The 20,495-nt window shown below is 38.1% G+C and overlaps 1 protein-coding gene across 1 annotated transcript in view; it reads left to right on the forward strand.

Moving 5' to 3' along the window:
- Positions 1-18,282, forward strand: part of IL1RAPL1 (interleukin 1 receptor accessory protein like 1) — a 1,550,795-nt gene extending 1,532,513 nt beyond the window's left edge. Inside the window, exons 9-11 of the mRNA XM_088451516.1 lie at positions 3,448-3,591; positions 11,310-11,480; positions 16,072-18,282. Coding sequence (XP_088307642.1) covers positions 3,448-3,591; positions 11,310-11,480; positions 16,072-16,790 — 1,034 coding nt within the window. The 3' untranslated portion in view covers positions 16,791-18,282. The remainder of the gene's footprint in view (positions 1-3,447; positions 3,592-11,309; positions 11,481-16,071) is intronic.
- The last annotated feature ends 2,213 nt before the right edge of the window (positions 18,283-20,495 follow it).

Here is a 20,495-nt window from a genome sequence, read left to right on the forward strand (position 1 = left end):
ACACCAAAGGGGGTGTGCTGTCGATGTTGAGTGACAGCACGCCCCCTTTGGTGGGCGGGCCGGTGGGGTGGCTGCCCAGATGGAGGCATTCCCATGATAACAGAGAAAAAAAAGGTCACGTATACGGTGCGCAATACCTGCAGCCCCTATAGGCACAAAAATAAGGGTCTCACTAAACCCAAAGAATACAATACAAAAAACCTTAATGTGCCCTTAGTTGGCGCTGGATATACAATAAAGGGTGATATGAAAACAAGAACAATACTTAATCCTTTTAAGGTTGTCTTAAATTCTCTTAATCGCCCCCACAGGAGACTCCATATGGTGCATATGTGGAAAAAGCATACAAAAGAAAAACACTTCTTAATGGAAAAACAAAAATATTTTCACATAAATTGCAATAAGTATGGTGACTTATTCTTAATTTAGAACCCAAATATCATACGTATTTTTCGTACCGAACTCACATGACAAGCTGTGAGTTTATGTATATCTCAGTATCTTTATCCTTCCACTTTATACAATGACAGTGCTTCTAATTAGAGTATGTGGTGGACCCAACACAAAGGCGGTACTGCGTACCTAACTCACATTCAGGATACGCTGGCAATGTCCGTAATAGTTTCTTTTGGGGTCCCCTTCACTGTCCTTTCAATTTCTCATCAACCATTCATATATCCTCATTATGAAAGGAAAAGGATGGTGTTTGTAGCTGAACAATAATTTTATTCCAAAGACAAAACACAAAACATAAATGTAAAAAATCATGACCTGTGGAATGCTGATAGTGGAGTCCGGAATCCGCTATCTTTCTCCCAAAACAGGTTAATGCATCCCAAAGTCCAGCAATCAAAAATATACTATATCACCAAAGTCCCATAACCAACGCGTTTCGATCCGTCTGTTCGGATCGTTTTCAAGGTGTGTGGGACATTCAAACATTGGGTGCTTTAAATACCCCTTTCCAAACCTGTAGTTAATTACCAATAATGATAAAGACCCCCTCCATGTATGTATAAATCTAATTCCCTTACATATAATTTCTATAAATTGAACAATCCACATTCCGGGGTGTTTAAGCCTTCTCTTTTCTCCGTATCTTTATGTCCCGCTCAGTCACTTCCGGGGGTCATCACCATCGCGACCATCGTGGCTTACGACCAGTCCCTAAGGTTGGGTCTGGGCACTCGTAAGCCCCAGGGAGCTTCCTGCTCTGTTTGAGCAGGAAGTTCCCCACTGACATCATCAATGATGTCAATGGGGACGCCCCCAAACGGCAAGCGTTCTGACTGGAACACCTCCGTTTGGCCGGGCACGCCCCCGGCCCCCCCAGCAAATGGGGTGAGCTGTCACTCAACATCGACAGCTCGCCTCGTCTGCTACGAGACCCCTAGCGATGGAGCACCCGTCGCTAGACGGGTCTCGCTCATGCCCACGACGGAGCCGGCTCCGTCGTGCGATTGCTCTGTGGGGACCATCGACCTGGTTGTGAGCGCATCAGCGCTTGCAACCGGGTCTGAATGAGACCCAGAGTCTCTGTGAGACTTATCACGCAGGGACTCAGCTATGTTGTGCTGGAAGGGATGGACAGTCCAGAATATTGTCTCTCTCTAAAAGACTAGATAGTGTTAACCTGGAACATGGTTCAGGATAACCAAAAGCTAGCTATGACATACACGTCCATTGATGGCTGAAGGGTGCCTATTGTTCATTTTTCTGTTCGGCTAGACTGCCCCATTTTCCTGTTCCGCTGTATTGCAAGGTGCCTGCTATTGCAGAGTAGTAGGTCAGAGAGGCCAGGTAAAAGTGTCTCCATTAAGCAGCTACCGCTTAGTGTCTATTGTAGATGTATTGTTGCAAATTAGCTGGTACAGATTTATTTAGGGTAGGCAGCCTGAACTAAGATACAAATGTGTCCTCATACACCAAGCCTCAATACACCATGCAGCACAAGATGCCCAATCAGTGTAACATGGCATTTTTTTCTTTACATTTGTATCGTATTCACACCACAGATGCAACAAATCACCACTCAAGCTGCACAAGTGGTTCCGGGATGCGACTAAGAATTAGTTTTAAATACAGTACAGGTTGAGTCTCCCATATCCAAAATGCTTGGGACCAAGGATAGTTTGGATATCGGAATATTCCGTATTTTGGAATAATTGCATACCATATTGAAATGTCTTAAGAATAGGGCCCAAATCTAAACAGAGAATGCATTTATGAATCATATACACCTTATACACACAGCCTGAAGGTAATTTTATACAATATTTTTAATAATTTTGTGGCTCAAACAAAGTTTGTGTACATACATGAAATTAATTTATGTTTCATATAAACTTTATACACACAGCCTATAAGTAATTTTATACTTTATTTTTAATAATTGTGTGCCTTAATAAAGTTTGTGTACATTGATCCATCAAAAATCAAAAGTTTCACTATCTCAGTCATGCTAAAAATATTCCGTATTTCGGAATATTCCGTATTTCGGAATATTTGGATATGGGAGACTCAACCTGTATATACAAAGTTACAGATAAAACACAAAGGAACTTGGAGTGAAAAAAAGTTGCAGCCGCTGCGTCATAGCACTTTGTTTACAGATTCAGACTCAGTCATGCACAGATGTGCAAGTATCCCATATCAAATTAATCAATGCCGTCTCGTTAAGCAGTTTTGTCAAATCTGGTTGTTTACTTTGTGTGACTAAGACACACAGTAAGACAATGAGCAAAACAAATGCTCAGGTCTTGCACAGAACCGAGCGCGCCTTAAAGACTGTTTGGCGCAAATACAGCAATAGTGAATGAAGACAAATCTGTACTAGATATACCACAAGATTGCCCCAGGATACTTTAACCCTCTGTAAGATTCCTCTGCAATCACAATAGACCCACACTCATTTACTAAAAGCAAGATATGACGCAGTGTTAATTTAATTGTTTGTAAAAGCTCTTACTGCACTTATCCTGTATTTAGTATTGAAGATCTCAATCCACCCAACTCCCACAAGAAGGAGCAAATAATGCACCTCCACAATTACAGCTAGCTTGATGTTCTACGTAATATGTTTTTAACATAAATTGGTACAGTATAATGTTACAAAAATTGGCAATGATATCACAAAAGTGCATTTGTCTTGCAAGCTTGCCTTTTTGTTTTTTAGATATATTCTGTGATAGTTATAGTTATGACCATAAAGTTATGTTGTCACAGATTAAACATAGGAGTCTATTTTAATAATGTATTTTCATCTATCTTTGACAATTACTTTGAATAACTGTAGCAAGAATCTCATTCTGAAATATAACCATTGCTACTTTCATACCCTGTTTTTTTGTTAAAACAATGCATTGCAAATGTGTGTTACAGTACTGTTATGTATTATTTATTAAATTATTATATTTAATATTATTTATGCTATTTTTTTTATTTCAGAACTTATGTACACTGTTGAACTTGCGGGGGGTCTTGGAGCCATACTTCTGTTACTTGTGTTTCTGGTTACCATCTACAAGTGTTACAAGATTGAACTCATGCTTTTCTATCGGAATCACTTTGGTACCGAAGAACTTGATGGAGGTAAGAAACACATTTTTTATTTTCTATTATCTTTAAAAAGGGCATTAAACCAATAGCTTAACATATCTGTACATCAAAATGGCAAAAGTATTATTATATTTTTTATATAGCTAAGGAGCTCATTCAGACTCACTCGCTAGATGCTTACGCTCGCTCCCAGTGTATGCAAATTTGGCTAAGTGACGGCTTGGCAGGTGATCGCACGGCAAGGCATAAGCACGCCCACTATGGTTTGGCGTGTAATCGCTTTGTGTACGTAGATGCCCACCAGCCTGTCTTAAAATTCCCACTTGCGCACGTCATCTCCAGGAAATGTATGCAACCATTGGTACATCGGGTACCATCTAAAGCGAATGCAGCGCGTTTGTGGTTGTCTATACCCTACCGCAAGCACTGCGAACACTTCAGTGTAAAATTCAACCAAGTGACGTGTACTATGCACGCCTCTGAAATGGCATAAAGATGCTCAGGCATGCCTGCGTTTGCACCTCCACTCCCCCATTTCTAGTGGCCTACCCCTGTTACTACCCACAAACGGCTTGTCCTGTCACTCATTTAGCTGGGCTATCTATGCTCGCTGAGCGAATGCTTCCTGATCTCTCGCACTGGTTTGTGCATGTGCACTGCAATGCATACGCATGCGCAGAATGCAAAAATCGGCCAACTACGAGCGAATGCTTCTTAGCGACCGGGTCTGAGTCAAGCCATAAGTATGTGCTATTGTACTATGGCCCTCATTCAGAGCCGTACGCTCTGAGCAGAGCGCACGCTCTGAATGAGGGCCGCCCTCCATGAAAATGGAGCGTCCTCCTGGACGCTCGTATAGCTGTGGGTCACCACCACAGGCTATACGAGCGTGCATTTTGATGGCCGCGATGGTCGTGACCATCACGACCATCGAATCTGCATGCCGGAGCCTGTGGTTGAGGTTTTCAACCGCAAGCTCCGGAGTGATTTTGGCTCTATCAGAGCCAAAATCACTCCCACTGACATCACTAGTGATGTCAGTGGGCCGGCTTCTGACGGGAGGCGTTCCCGTGGGAACGCCCCCGTCAGGGAGGCACGCCCCCGGCACACCTACCAAAGGGGGCGTGCTGTCAATCAACATCGACAGCACGGCCCCTTTGATCAGACACAACGAGCAAAGGACTTTCCTTCGCTCGTCGCGTCTGGCGCATGCGCACGACGGAGCTCCCTCCATCGTGCGCATGCTCAGTCCAGAACATCGACCCACTTGCGAGCGGACAGCCGCTCGCGAGTGGGTCTGAATCAGGCCCTATGTTATCAGATGAATCTGCAGCATCATGCAAATGGATTGCAGACCAGAATTCTGCAGTGTAGAAAACAAGGGGTACATTTACTAAAGTGAGAGTTTTTGAGTTTTAGAAGAGATGTTGCCCATAGCAACCAATCAGATTCTAGTGATTATCTTCTAGAAGGTGCTAGTTAAATGTTAAGTAGAATCTGATTGATTGCTATGGGCAACATCTCTTCTAAAACTTACTTCTAACAACTCTCACTTTAGTTAATTTAGCCCCTAATGTTTTCCCTACATTTACAACTCTCAGTTGTCTTCAGTTAAGCTTATAATTCATGGCTATTTTTTGTATATAACTTTTTTCAGAAAAATCATATATTTGTAGTGTTGTATTGTCAGAGCTATGCTGTAAACCATAGGTGCCTTATCACTAGTTATCTGAGCTGTCTATAGACTATCCATGAGTGAATGGTCAAGGGATATCAAAAGGTAGACATGCTCTACATGGGATGGGTTTCTCCATCAATGTAGCATAAAGCCCAATCAGTCTGTGGGACAGGTGAAGGAGAGGCCAGCTTCTGGGAAGATAGCAGTGGCATCCCTCCACTGGATGACACCCAGTGCGGTCAGTAGAGTAAGTAAAAATGGGCCATGGCCTCGTCTTAGAGGGCAGGGCCTTGTGAGTAGGAGATGTGGCCACACGGCCTGAACCCCGGTTTCAGACACTCTGGGGGTTCCCAGAGGTGCGGACTACCTTCAGGGACCAGTGTATTTGTAGTGCCAGCTCCTTCACTGTGTGCTGCATGTAATGCTACAGTGCAGCACCTGGATCTTGTCACTGAGGGGGGAGTCCACACCCCCTTGTGATGTCACTGGAAGATAGTGCAATATAACTGGATCAAAGCTAGCCAATCACATTCCATCATCCCTACAACACCTATTCAATATGATAGCAATCTGACTTTAAAGAGAGAGAGGGTGGGACATTTTTAATAGTTTTAGTTTTCCTTAAAAATTAAATGTCATTTCACAGTTTAATATTTATAATTCCCTGTTACTGCATGTAGTTTGCAACTAACACATGTAAAATGTGCATATATAATTATTAGGTATCAGAGCATATTGACTGATATTTACAAAAAACATGAAGCAGAATTATTTTATTTTATTTCTGATAGCATAATTTTTTGGGGGGAGGGGCTGAGAATACTTTGATTAAATGATTAGATCTATTCATAGTCCCACATCCTTTATAGACTTTTATTTTATTTTACTCAAACTAAGTGGTTCTGGCAGCTTTTTATTCTTTGATGTCCCTGCTATAGTCCTACACAGTGCCACACAGAAGACTGCCTTTCTTACCTTCCTTTCTGACTTTCTGTGTTATTGTGCAATGAATGTTTGTGTTAAACTTTGTCCATTAGAATAAGTATGCTTATGCATATGCTTATTACTAATCCTGTCCATTACAGGCATCCTGCTAACTAGAAGCAAGGACCATAAGGCAGCAACAGTGTCACTCACCGAATGCTGTGCTCGGTGCAGTGGCACTGCTTGCACACCCCTAGTTTTGGCCCTGTGGCTGTCATTACTAGTGTCATGACTTACACCTATCCTACACCTGGTCCAAGAGACCAGTCTGAAATAGATGTCCTCTTTTTATACACACACAACTTTGGATACATGCCCGCAACAGTCCCATGGCACTACCACAAAACGGTTGTCTTGTATGCATTTGCATTGTTGCCATCCAGCTGCTACCCAAAAACACAAATTTAGCAGCTGCAGGAAAGCGGCAGAGATCCATCCAACTCATGCCAGAAATGCCCAAATATGTGTATGTGTCATGCCTGAGGGTTGGTTTGGGTTGGATTAGGCATGGGAGGCTGAAGTGGAAATTTGAGAGGCGTGAATAAACTTAGGTGGCTTGAGCCAGGACTTCCTTATGTATTGATGTGAGGAGGTAGACATAAGGCAGTGGATGATGGGCCCGAAGGTGAAAAGAGGAATAGAATGTCTTTATTGAAAAGAAGGTTGTAATGGGACTGGATTTATAATACTGAAGGAATGGGCAGAATCAGATTGGGACGACTGATGCTGGATTGAAAGCTGGAATGGTTTGATACTGATGTTGATAAATTGAAGAACTTGATGGATTTGAATCCGATGTTGATGAATTGTATAACTTGATCAGTTTGGGACCAATGTTGATGAATTGAAAAACTTAATTAATATGAGGCCGATGTTGATGAACTTGATCAGTTGGGACCAACGTTGATGAATTGAAGAACTTAATTGATCTGAGTCCGATGTTGGTGAATTGATGAGCCTAATAGATTTGATTCTGATGTTGAAGAATTGATGAACTTGATCGGTTTGGTATCGATGTTGATGAATTGAAGAACTTCATTGATATCAGTCCGATGTTGATGAATTGATGAACTTGATTGGTTGGGACTGATGTTGGAGACGACATATGGAATTGATGATTGGAGATAATGGATTAGACCAATGATTGGAGGTATTGGATGGGACTGATGATTGGATGTATCGGCTGAGACTAGAAGGTATAGAAGACTTGTTTACCAGATTTAGCAACTGGATATAATGGACTGGGACTGTTCAGCTACAGAGAACATGGGAGCTCATCACAGAGCTGTACCTTCAGTAAGAAGCAACGTTGCACTGGAAACAGAGGCCAGCCAGGGAATGGAATTCATAGGGGAGGATTCCCAGGGATTAGATGCTGCGACCAGCTGGTCTGGGAGCAGCACTCTGAGTGGAGGAAGAGCATCAGGTGACATAGCCAAACATGGGTGAGCCCATACTGTCATTTAGGAAGGAACTTTGGCATGCAGCTTATGTGCCATCATGTTGAGAAGACACACTATGAGCAAGGGGCTGTGGAGAGCCATCTCCATGCTCAGTGACAGGACACTGAGCGGATGGTGCAGGAGCAGCACAGACAGACCTCTGCACTAGAATGAAGTGATGTTCAGCATGAGCGGACCTCTGTGCTCTCCGGCAGAGATGCACCGTATGAGCACACCTCAGTGCCAGCCTAGACAGTCACTGGAGTGATAACAAAGTGTTTTTTAAGGGTCGGACCATGACAGTATGTTTCCTATATGCGCAATTTGATACAAATCTCTCAGTGCAGTCACATATGGAACTGCGTGCAGATAGCTGTCATTATCACTTTTATGTGTAATGAATTGTGGCAAGCATTACTAAGTCGTATCAAGTGTTTTTTCCATTATGCCAAGGACTAACAAACAGTTAAGTGAATTCACATTCCATTAATCTTTTACCTTATTAAAATTCTAAACTCCAGAAGGTGTTGTTCAGAATCCACAGTGATTCTCTACTTCACACTGTTGGCCTTTTAGCTTGATGGTTGGTAGTGACTCGTAACAGTACTTTAGTTTACTCTGCATGTACAAGAAGCCATCATCATTTTAGTCTCCTGCTAAGTACATCCGTTGCATGCAGTGAAGTTATCTGTATGACTTCCAGAGAAGTGCAATTCTAATGGTGCAAGCTCCTGTCGGTCTCTAAACACAATAGTACAACTTTTATTTGTAAGTTCAAATGCAAGACTGTACTGTACATATTTTATGGGTGGCTAAATATTTATGTAAGTAAAAAAAAAAAATATGTACTCTTCTTATCGCTATAAATATATTGCACTCTATTAGAGAAGCAGTGCTGGGATTTCTATTGATAAAACCTATGGTACAAAATATGAATGTTCCTTTTTACTCAAAATCAAAGGGACACTGTTTATTTCACAGCTTCCTCTTTATCAATTGCTGGTAAAGAAAATAGGAAAGAAAAAGAAAAACAAGATGCACTGGTAAATAGCTGATTTCAGCACTGAATGAATATAGAATTTGTTTTGGCGCCCAGTAGAATATTCAATAAGGCATCTTTTATGAGCAATTGATATTCTGCATAGTCAGTGCTTAATGTTCCCTAGAGAGTATTAAAAAAGGTTAACATTTCATTACTCCTGCAATTGATTTAGCTGTACATTACACATTACAAAAAATAAATGCCCCCTCCCTAAAAAATGGCAACTATATGTGACCTCTTATTTTAGGAAATGAGTTCCATTAAACTTGCTGGCACTAAATTTTAAATAATAATTATTCCCCCAGAGTTCTTCAAATGTTTGTCCCTCATGTACATAAGCTATCTACTTATATAAGCAAACAAATAAGTAATATTTATTTGATCATTATATTAAATGTACTTTTGAATTAATTAGACATTTCCTTAAATTACTATTTATTTACTGGAATAAAAAAAATATGGAAATTAATGCTTTAATGTGTTAACATTGCTGCTTAGAGATTAAATTAAAATATGTAACCATGTCACTTTATTGAGTTAAACAGATATTTTGGACTATATTATGCAGTTTTCTAGAGCAGCATATATTCAAAGTATTATAATTATTTGCAATGTTTGTACATTTGAGTTTAATTGGTTGTGAGCTTCTTAAAATCAAACATATGCTGCTCTGTACAGTACTGAAGGTCTCCTCCCCTTTTCAAGGTCCTGCTGCAGATCTGTATCCAAAAGCAAAAGAACATTTTTTGGGAGAAAAGAGGATGTAAAATATATTTAAGGAGTGTAAAACCATTCATTTGTAATTATAGCTTGGGTCCTAGTCCATAATGTTAAAGCATGCACCAGATTGCAATCACTGTAATTGACTCCTAATAGAGATAGTGTATGATACTGTGTTAGCCACTTCATAAAACAGCATTATTATATCTAATATTTATAACATGTTGGATCATTTAGAACTATGGGGCGATGTATCAAATCATCTAAAGAGGACAGGTGGAGTTTGTAGCTATTATTGTATAGAATGTACTTTAAATATGGTTCTATAAACTGATTTGTTGCAATGGGAAACCTCTCAATTTGTCTTCTTTAGAAGGATTGATACATCTCCCCCCTCCCCATGTGTGTCCAACAGCAGTGATATTTAGAAATGCACAGAAACAGACAGATCTCAGGTGCACAACTCCAAATTACTGATCATATATAAATGCAATAAAATTTTGCAATAAATAGAGGTTTTTAGCATAATCATGGCCAAAGTTATGGGCCTACCCACCATATCCAGGTAACCTCTTTAGGGTAGGTCCATAACATACTAGGGTTCAAATCCAGAGCACAGGACACCTCTAGATCAGTGCAGCCTTGCCAACCCCAGGGCATTGCCATAGTGAGAAAAGTGAAGTAATAAAAGTAAGAGCAGTTATGGCTGCATAGAAAGGTGAAAATACAAATATAATGGGGTGGCTAGGCTGCGCTGATTTAGGGGTGTCCTGCGCTCTGGATTTGAACCCTTGTATGTTAGGGACCTATCCTAAAGAGGTTACCTGGATATGGTGGATAGGCCCATAATCTTGGCCATGACTATGCTAAAAACCTCTATTGATTGCAAAATTTTATTGCATTTAATTATTATCAGTAATTTGGAGTTGTGCACCCGTGATTTGTCTTTTTCTGTGCCTGCAATTAATCTAATCAGGTAGCACTTCCCATTATAAATATTTAGGGTGTGCAGTCCAGGAATCTTTCCTATATATTCCATTTAATGTGCTTTATTGCACATCTGAAGGAAAGGAGATGCCTTCAGTCTGGACTAGCACCCCTCTCTTATTGGTTTAAAAGCATGGAGTCTGGTATTGTATATGCACACTATTAATAGGCACAATTTTAGGTAAGTCCTACAAGTTTATAAACTGTAGTGCAATTTTCGGTTGATTTTTGGGACGTGAGTCCCCTGGATTGCTTTGGTTGGTCTGCTCCAGGGCATTGCATTATAACACATTCTTTCTTTTCCGCACAATTTTAATACTTTGTTTGTTTCATTATATTTGTATTTTCACCTTTCTATGCAGCCACAGCTGCTCTTACTTTTTTTACTTCACTTTTATCACTATGGCAATGCCCTGGGTTGGCTAGGCTATGCTGATTTTGGGGTGTCCTGCGCTCTGGATTTGAACCCTAGTATGTTAGGGACCTACCCTAAAGAGGTTACCTGGATATGGTGGGTAGGCCCATAATCTTGGCCATGATTATGCTAAAAACCTCTATTGATTGCAAACTTTTATTGCATTCATATATTATCAGTAATTTGGAGTTGTGCACCTGAGATCTGTATGTTTCTGTGCCTGCAATTAGTCTCATCAGGTAGCACCTCCCATTATATATATATGCAGGGTGTGCAGTCCAGGAATCTTTCCTATATACTACATTTAGAAATGAACCAGTCCATCAACAACTATATAGATATAGAATGTAATATATTGTTATAGGTTATATCGTATATTGCTAAAAATACTGTATAGTGAGAATGTTCAAACCTGTGCTGATTCTTTTCCAAAGTTAATCAAATTTTATTTGCTCTTTAACAATTTATTATTTTTTATTTTAGATAACAAAGATTTTGATGCATATTTATCATATACAAAAGTGGACCCAGATCAATGGAACCAGGAGACTGGAGAAGAAGAGAGATTTGCACTGGAAATTTTACCTGATATGCTTGAAAAACACTATGGTTACAAACTGTTCATACCTGACAGAGATCTAATCCCAACTGGAAGTAAGTCAGTCAGTTATATTTTCTTTCCAGATGTTATCGATTTTGGTTTGCTGATACATTTAGAAAATATGTCTTTATAATGAATCTGTAAACCAATAAAACAATACATGTCTACTCTAGTACCCTATGACATGTAATGTTGACCAGGAGTGGATTGGGATGGAAAACCAGCCCGGGAAATTTATGGAAGCACCCCTATTAGGGGTGGATTCTGTCTAGGGGGCGGGCTCCCTTCTCATAGGGCCTAATTCTGAGATGGACACAATTGCAGCTGTCCTTGTGTCTTTTTCTGCAGTTGCATCTGTGACTTTAGGCTAATTACACTACAATGCCTGGTGTAAACTACCATGGCTAAACTCCGAAAATATTTGTTTTTTGGAGTTTAGTACTGTACATAGGGGTCAGATCGTATTCCCAATTGATAATGATGGGGACTGCGATCTGCTGCGCTACTTAGCACTTTGCTGGATATCTCTGTGAAATATCCTGCATTGTGCTTTTAGTACATAGGAGCAATACATAAAATTATACAGAAACTGATGTTTCTGTATAATTATATGTATCAAACAGCTTGATACATAGGGCCTTAAGTCTTTAGATGCCACCATCAGTCGCACCATTGGAACTTTCACCAGCCCTATGCTAGAAGCAAATCATCCATCTAGGTATGGCCTCAATTCAGCGTCTCTATAGCCAACCACCTAGGAACACACAACACATTTCTAATACAATTCTTGGTGCATGATTCTAAATCTGTACTGCAACTCAGACACATGCGCAGATGTAAAACAATGCACAGAAAAATAAAATAAAACACTTTGGCCCCCACAGGAAATAAAATAAATACATTGACACCTGACAGAAAAACAAAACAAAACACATTTGCCTCCACAGGAAAAAATAAAACACAATGGCCCTCACAAGAAAAACATAAAAACATTAGCCTCTACAAGAAAAACATAAAACACACACCGTCCCCCACAGAATAAAACAAACACATTGGCCCCCACAAAAAAAAAATACACATTGGCCGCACAAACAAAAATAAAACACATTGGTCCCCACTGGAAAAACAAGCACACTGGCCCCTACAGAAATTAATAATACACACTGGCCCCTACAGAAATTAATAAAACACAATGGCCCCTACAGGGAAAAAAAAACAGGTTTAAAGGTTTAAAAAAATAAAATAAATTTTACCCTATCAGGAAAATAATATATTGGCCCCTCCAGCAAAATAAAAAATAAAAACACACACATCAGGTGCAAGCTTGGAGTAGTAGTAGCAGTGTGGGGCAGGCAGGGAGTAGTAGTAGCAGCAGTAGTTCAGAACAGGGGACAGAGTGGAAGTAATAAAGGAAAGCAGAGGCAGGATGGGAGTAGTAGTTTGGTGTAAGGGTCAGGATGGGAGTAGTAGTGTGGTATAAGGGGCAGGATGGGAGTAGTAGTGTGGTGTAAGGGGCAGGATGGGAGCAGTAGTGTGGTCCAGGATGGGAGTTGTAGTGCAGTGTAGGGGGCAGGATGGGAGCAGTAGTGTGGTGTAAGGGGCAGGATGGGAGAAGTAGTGTGGTGTAGGGGGAAGGATGGGAGTAGTGGTGTGGTGGGAATAAGCGGGCAGGATAGGAGTGGATCACCTCAGCTCACCGCATCTCATGGGTCCCGGCCGCTGTCCATTTCTCTGAATTCCACTGACAGCAGCCTCACAGCCAGAGTAAGCCCCTGTCATCTGTGTCCCACTACTCCATCCTAGCTGCACAGCTTCACACAGCCCGCCTCACTGGCTCATCTCCTTTCAGCAGCCAGGCCTGGCTCCAACCATCCCGCAGAGAATAGGGAGCTGACAGCGGGCGGCGCAGGCTGAGGGAGGGACAGAACACCGCACATTCAACTTGGAGCCCGGAGCTTCCAGTTTGTGTTCCATAGCGGAATGCAAACTCTGAAGCGTGGCACCAATCAGGCAGTGTCAGCCCTACCAGGCCGGCACTGTCGGCCAGCCCACCAAAGGGGTTTATGGGGCCGGCCCAGAGGGAACTCTCCCGCTGTCCCGGCAGCCCAATCCCCCCCTGATGTTGACCCATTTACTATAGATTAAACTGTTAGTTATGTTTGGGGGATCTGTGTTAGCACCCAAAGTCCAATCAGGACAGGAGAAAAATTTTAAAAACTATAAAATCATTACTAGTTTCTCCTAACCCTTTGCGCAAAGAAAGTAAACATTGGTCAAAGATAGGGTAAAATGTACATGTTTAGTAAATCCTTTTTACTGATTATTCTGTTGGAATCATTTCATATTAATTCCTCAAATTTGTTAATTCATCATTTTGAGCTGAATGCTTACCATACCTGTTCTAATACTTTATTCACCTCAAAGTCAAAGAAGCCTTCCCCAGATCCTACTTGCCTGGAATACAAATTATAATTTTTAAATGTCCCTTTTAAATTTATATAAATAACTATGTTCATTTGCTCAATTGTATCCACTCATTTTCTGAATGCTCCTTCTCTAACCTTGATGAACATGGATTCACCTAGACACCCTGAAACAGCTTAAGTCAACAAAACTAATGATAATGCTCATGTAAAGTGCTCCTTATTTAACCTAAGATACCCGAATAGACTTTGACTGAGGTCATCATTCTCTCCACAATACACTCATTACACTTATCTTTCTTCCATACATTATACACACAGAGTATCTGCTGTTATATTCCCACCCACATTTTTCTGCACTAACATCTTAGTACTCACTATTCTGAAATAGTAGCACTGTTTTCTCTACACTGTGTAATTCATAAATGTTAGTGAGGGTATTTAATGCAATGCACAGAATAGGTCCTCTGGTGTGAATACTTTTGCAAAGAAGTGCATAAACAAGATTTTATTTTGCAGACAAAAAGTATTACAATTAATAAAAAAAGTGTAGAAAGGATGTATTATTAGGCAATGTTTGCTGCTGTGAGTAGGGGCGAAATGTAGGCATCATGTTCATTAAGATAAATTTATTTTTTGTTGGTGTTGAAATAATTTTCTACGCCTAGGTGAAGGAGTATGTACATTTTTTGCATCTCCTTAACAATTTTTTCTCCATTTTTTCTGTAATTCTCTTTCTTACTTTATTAAGGTATTCAAGAGCAGTTTATGCTTTTATCCCTTTCACAAGAGTTAAAAAACTGGATTGAGTGTGGGTTGTAATCAAGTCATCTCTTTGACACTTTGAATGAGAACTTATTCATCATCTTCACCTAATACATACAGTAATCTTCATTCTTCAACAGCTTTGCTTGTTTCTTGGCTGCAATTAACACTTACATGTCAGTTGTCCTCCTCATCATGCAATATTAACATTTATAATCTTTGGGCCTAATTCAACGTTAGTAACAAATCCAAAAAAGAGCAATTTGCACATTGGCAAAACCATATTGTGCACCAGGTGGGAAAGGTTTAAAATGTTCAGAGAGATTTAGAATTTGGAAGGAGTGTGTTCTATCCTAAATCTTAATTCCATTGTAAAAACAAAGCTGCTCATTATTTGTTCACTATATTTAAAAACAGCCAGTATTCTCTCTGCATGCAGAACAAATATGTATTTGCACCACTTTCATTGCAACAGGGTTTATTCCAGGAACAAATTTCTCCTTTTCTGCTTGTTTATTGGTTTACACCAAAGTTTGAAACAGAGTTTTATAGTTTGCTATAATTATGTTTTTTACTTTGCTTTTGCAATGTTTCATGCAAATGAAAAGTAGAATACCATCTAGGAAGATGATCAAATATCATCTGATGAGACATATAAAGAAAAGTATGTTGTAAGAAATCACTTACAGACATATTTATCACAACCTGCAAATGAATTGCGGTTTTGATGCACAAAATTAAATTACATTTGCAATGTGATATTTGCAAATATCACATGAATGTAATATAATTTGCATCCTGGGACAGAGCTTTCAAGATAACTCTTTCCCTGCGCATCCCCTCCCCACACTTCTTGGGTATTATTTTGCAAAAAATACCATGAGAATGTGACTATGCATGCGCTGGCCTCAATGCCCCTGCACCCTTTGCTAGCTACTTTGATCACCTTGTGTGTGTGTCTAATAGACCACAGGCTGATCACAGAGAAAATTAATAGTTACACTTTAATAGAAAATAAATGTATTTGATATTTAGAACACTTAAATTTTAAAAACACTAGCCTCTCAGAACAAACTACAGCTACATTAAAAAAAGCACAGAAAATAAACACACATAGGACCCAAAGGTTCTTTTCTACCTTGAATTTCTGCTTCTATCTTTATATTCTTTTTTTTTTTAAATTATCACTTTTTTTTATCTCTACTTAGACATTTTTACGGTTGTACTGTGGGGTTTTGGTGGGTTGTCTTATTGGGTAGGGTTGTTGCTTTGATTATTGGTAGTGTGTGTGCTTTGGGGGATAGAGGCAGAACCATACAGAGTACAGTGTAGGTATAAACTGGAGAACACATTATTTGAAAGCAGAATTAAGATTAGCATAATATCAAAAAAGCATTACCTAATTTTTTTTTTTTTGTATTCCTTACATGTATTTTTTTTATTTCCTCCTCTTTAGCTTACATTGAAGATGTGGCAAGATGTGTGGACCAAAGTAAAAGGCTGATCATTGTCATGACTCCCACGTATGTAGTACGAAGAGGCTGGAGTATATTTGAGTTAGAGACCAGACTCCGGAACATGTTGGTCACTGGAGAAATAAAAGTGATATTGATTGAATGCAGTGAGTTACGTGGGATTATGAATTATCAAGAAGTGGAAACTCTGAAACATACCATTAAGCTCCTAACTGTTATCAAATGGCATGGGCCGAAATGCAACAAGTTGAATTCAAAATTCTGGAAACGTTTACAATATGAAATGCCTTTTAAAAGAATAGAACCCATCACACATGAGCAGGTTTTAGATGTCAGTGAGCAGGGACCATTTGGGGAACTGCAGACGGTTTCAGCAATCTCCATGGCTGCTGCCACTTCTACTGCCCTAGCTCCTACCCATCCTGATATTCGTTCTACCTTTCATAACACTTACCATACACAAATGCGGCAGAAACACTATTATAGAAGCTATGAATATGATGTACCTCCTACTGGCACCCTGCCTCTTACCTCAATAGGTAATCAGCATACTTATTGCAACATACCTATGACACTAATTAATGGACAGCGACCACAAACAAAAACAAACAGGGAGCAGCACCCAGAAGAAGCCCATACAAACAGTGCTATTTTGCCACTTTTGCCAAGGGAGACAAGTATATCTAGTGTCATCTGGTGACAGGAATGGTAGGGGCACAGCAGCCCCCTACCCCACAGTTGGAAGTGAATAATGCAGTTTGGTCTGGTGCCTGGAACTTTGTCCTCGACTGCTGCTGTTAAACATGCATTACAATCGTTAAAATTTGAGGAAAAACAGGGTCTTGTACATATTTTTGCAAATTATTTGTAGCATCAGTGTCTTCCTGTTTTACCCATGTCTCTTGCCATTACATTTTTGACTTTGTTTTATATGTCAATGAAATTTGTCTAGTTACTTTTTTTAATGAATAGACTGATGTATAGATAGGAGATTTTTTTCCTTTTCTTTAAGTATAGTTTTAGAATTATTTAGATTTTTCCCCCTTTCTTTGGAATGATTGAACAAACTACTTGATAAGGAGAAACATTCCTTTTATTGGCTTTTTTAGTATTATACATCAATGATCTTCAATCTTCATTGTCAAAAGAGGGAAGTACAGTATGCAAGATTCTAAGGACTCTTATTTTTTTAAGATAACCAGCAGAGCTCACTTTTTATTCCTTTTCCTCCCGCCAACCCGATGGCAGCATGCTTGGTTACACTACAAGATGGTCTGATTGTTTAACTTTTAACTAACTTAAATGTCTGTCAAACAAAAAGATACCTGGTCTGTATTTATTGCTTTGCAGTAACATAGATCATAGAGAGCAATTTTAATGGAAAAGTAACTGTTTTTATATTTTTCTTTATTTTACATTGCATTTTATTTGTTATGTAAACTTGATTTGATCTGTTTTTATTTAATAATACAAGTTTTCTTTTTTTTATTTAGGGAAGGAAAGTCACCCATGATTATTGTTCTATTTTTCTCTATTTTATAAAATTACTTGATATGCTACAGTGCTCTAGTCAGCCAAAAGCTACATGCATTGTTGAAGTTATTTTTGTATGGTATAATCCATACAAGGCTGTAGAAGACCTTGTTACTATCACGGACTCCTGTGAAATGTTTAAAATTGTTTTTGCCTTATTAGTTTTAATTTTGTCAAAAAATACAAGTTTGTCAGCTTAAAGGCAATTTAAATTAGAACTCAGGAGGCAATGAACACCAGATGAGAACGCCAACATGCATAAGCCTTTCCAACAGATTTACTGTTTATAAAAATTAATCAGACCTTAAATGTTAAATTCATTTTATTGAATAAAGAAATATGTTTATTTTTAAGAAAAGTTTCTATGTTTTGAGAGGTGTAAGGTGTCTGTTTACAATTATTTCCTGGAAACCTAATGGAAGGAAAAAATTTAGTTTTTGCCAAGTTTCAGCTTAACTGTATTCACGGCCCTTACAAAGTATAAGCGCTTCATAGTGTATCTACAGTAGCTCATGCACAGTTTTATTTAATTTATCAAAACTATATAATATATATATGCCACAAAATTATATTCCACTCACAATTGAAAGAAAAAATGACAGGGCGACTTAGCTGTTCATTAAAAACCAGTAAGGGAAATATGTTTGGCAGCAATCATTGCCTATGTATGCAATATGGTAGCATTAGTTATTATAGGATTTATCTACCACAGAACAAAGTGGTTTTATTATTTTTACATTCCTGCCATAAAATGCATTCTTTTTATCACTTTTATAGTAATCTTAATTAAATGAAGCTAGATTGGTTTATTTGATTTCTTTCCCTAAAATATGACACAACTAACGTCTACATTAAATAGAATTGTGCTCAAAGAGCAGTTTTTATGTTTTACTCAAGAGCAATGAAACTAACACAGATAATGGAAGCTGATAAAAGTGTAAAGTAAAAAAAAACAATGAGCAATGTGTATGGTAAAAGTTGCAATGGTGTTTACAAAGTAGTATATTATAATTGTCTGAAGGGTAAATATCCCTTTAAGAAATATCTATAAATGGTTATTCATTTATCATTTCATATTTTTCTTTTAATATAAATCACTGATTGACAAAATTAAACTCTGCCATCCATATGTAACCACTATATTATGAGACTCAGCCAATCTGGTCTTGTGACAAACTAGTGTGTCTTCTCTGCTACTTTAAAATCTCTATAGTATGGGTCATGGAATTCTTATTTAGGCAACAACAAGCATCTGAATGTCAAAAAAAGACAAGTCAAATAATCTAATTAAATTGTATCTTGGTTGCTTACAGTTACTTAAAACAGATTATTTAGGCATATGTATGTCTTGTTTGTACTGTATGTAAAAATTAGCTTACAGTACCAAACCATTCTAGCTATTGTATATTTTTATTTTTTTCTATTGCAACGTATTCAGGAAAAGTAAAGTTACAACTACTTAAAGACGCTTAAAAAATGTGAATGAAAAAACCATTAGTTTCATTAAAATGACAAAAATCTAAAACATTTTATTAGAATGTATAAGTTATCATGTTTGTTTAACTTGGATGTAAATTTTCTTAACACCACTTAAAAATTTACTGTATGTAGGTTTACTACTGGTCTCCAGGGCTCATTAAAATGAGTGCTTTTTCAGTTTACATAATGTTTTCTGAATAAATAAAAATGAATGGAAGTCAAAAGATCATCACCATTTTTTTAATTTGTGCCCATGTTTTGTTTTCTGTGGTGGCTTGGGCCAACAATACTGTACATACATTCTATATATTTATATTCTGTTGCGATCACTACACAGTTTTATTTAAATGATAATCTCATATAACGTCAATTTGTTGATGAAGCATTGCTGGTTATTTTGCCATTTTAAATATGTATTGCAATGCATTGTCATTTTCACTAGCTGTTTTACAGTCCTAATAAAACCCATCATTTTGTAAGAACAGAACAAATGCAGCACTAGAAATTTCTTGCAAAATTAATTGAAAAGTATGTAACATTCTACATTTCATCATAAATAATACCCATATATATTATTATTATTATTATTATTATTATTATTATTATTATTATTATTATTATTATGCAATAATAATAGTATTCATAATAATAATGATTCCATAACTCATGCATGAAGCTATTTAAACAATTGTTAATACAGCAGCATCAAATTAGTTTTATATTCTCCAGCAAGCACTGCTTCCCAACACATAAAAAAGGAATATATGATTGTAAAAGTTTGAAATGATCCACATGGTATGAGCACAGGTTCAATTGACAAATAACTATAATCTATAGTGTAATGGTCCATTAATGAGACTGAGCTACAGTAATTGCTTCTCCTTTGCTATAAAACTTCATTACTATAATACTCATACATACTGGCATAATCACCAAGCGCCATTTTCTATTGTCACTGTGAAAAGTACTGCTAATTTTTTAAAGAGAAGGATATTGTATCTTAAGTGTTCAGTGACATTTCATTATTCATTAATAACACTTAATATATAATAAAAAAGAATCCTCACAACTATATATGGTGACATAACTTCATAGCCCCTATAACTGCAAATATTAATATAGTCCTTGTTGAGAGTTATTAAACCTGATATTTTCTTGGCTTATTTACATACATTTTAAGGTAATGTTAAGTTATTTTAAAAGAATCATTGCTATTGAGGGAATTACTTTTTTCCATCTTGTTTGAATTTATATGATAGTGATATGCATGTACCATATAGTGTAAGTACAGATAAATGAGTTTAAAAAGACCTTTCTCCAGCTTTTCGACCTGGCAGTACAATCACATATATTTACATAGCTAATCCTGAAAACAATGACCATGTTTTACAAT

Source organism: Taudactylus pleione, unplaced genomic scaffold (assembly GCF_031769625.1).
Source record: "Taudactylus pleione unplaced genomic scaffold, aTauple2 ptg000026l, whole genome shotgun sequence".
NCBI lineage: Eukaryota > Metazoa > Chordata > Amphibia > Anura > Myobatrachidae > Taudactylus > Taudactylus pleione.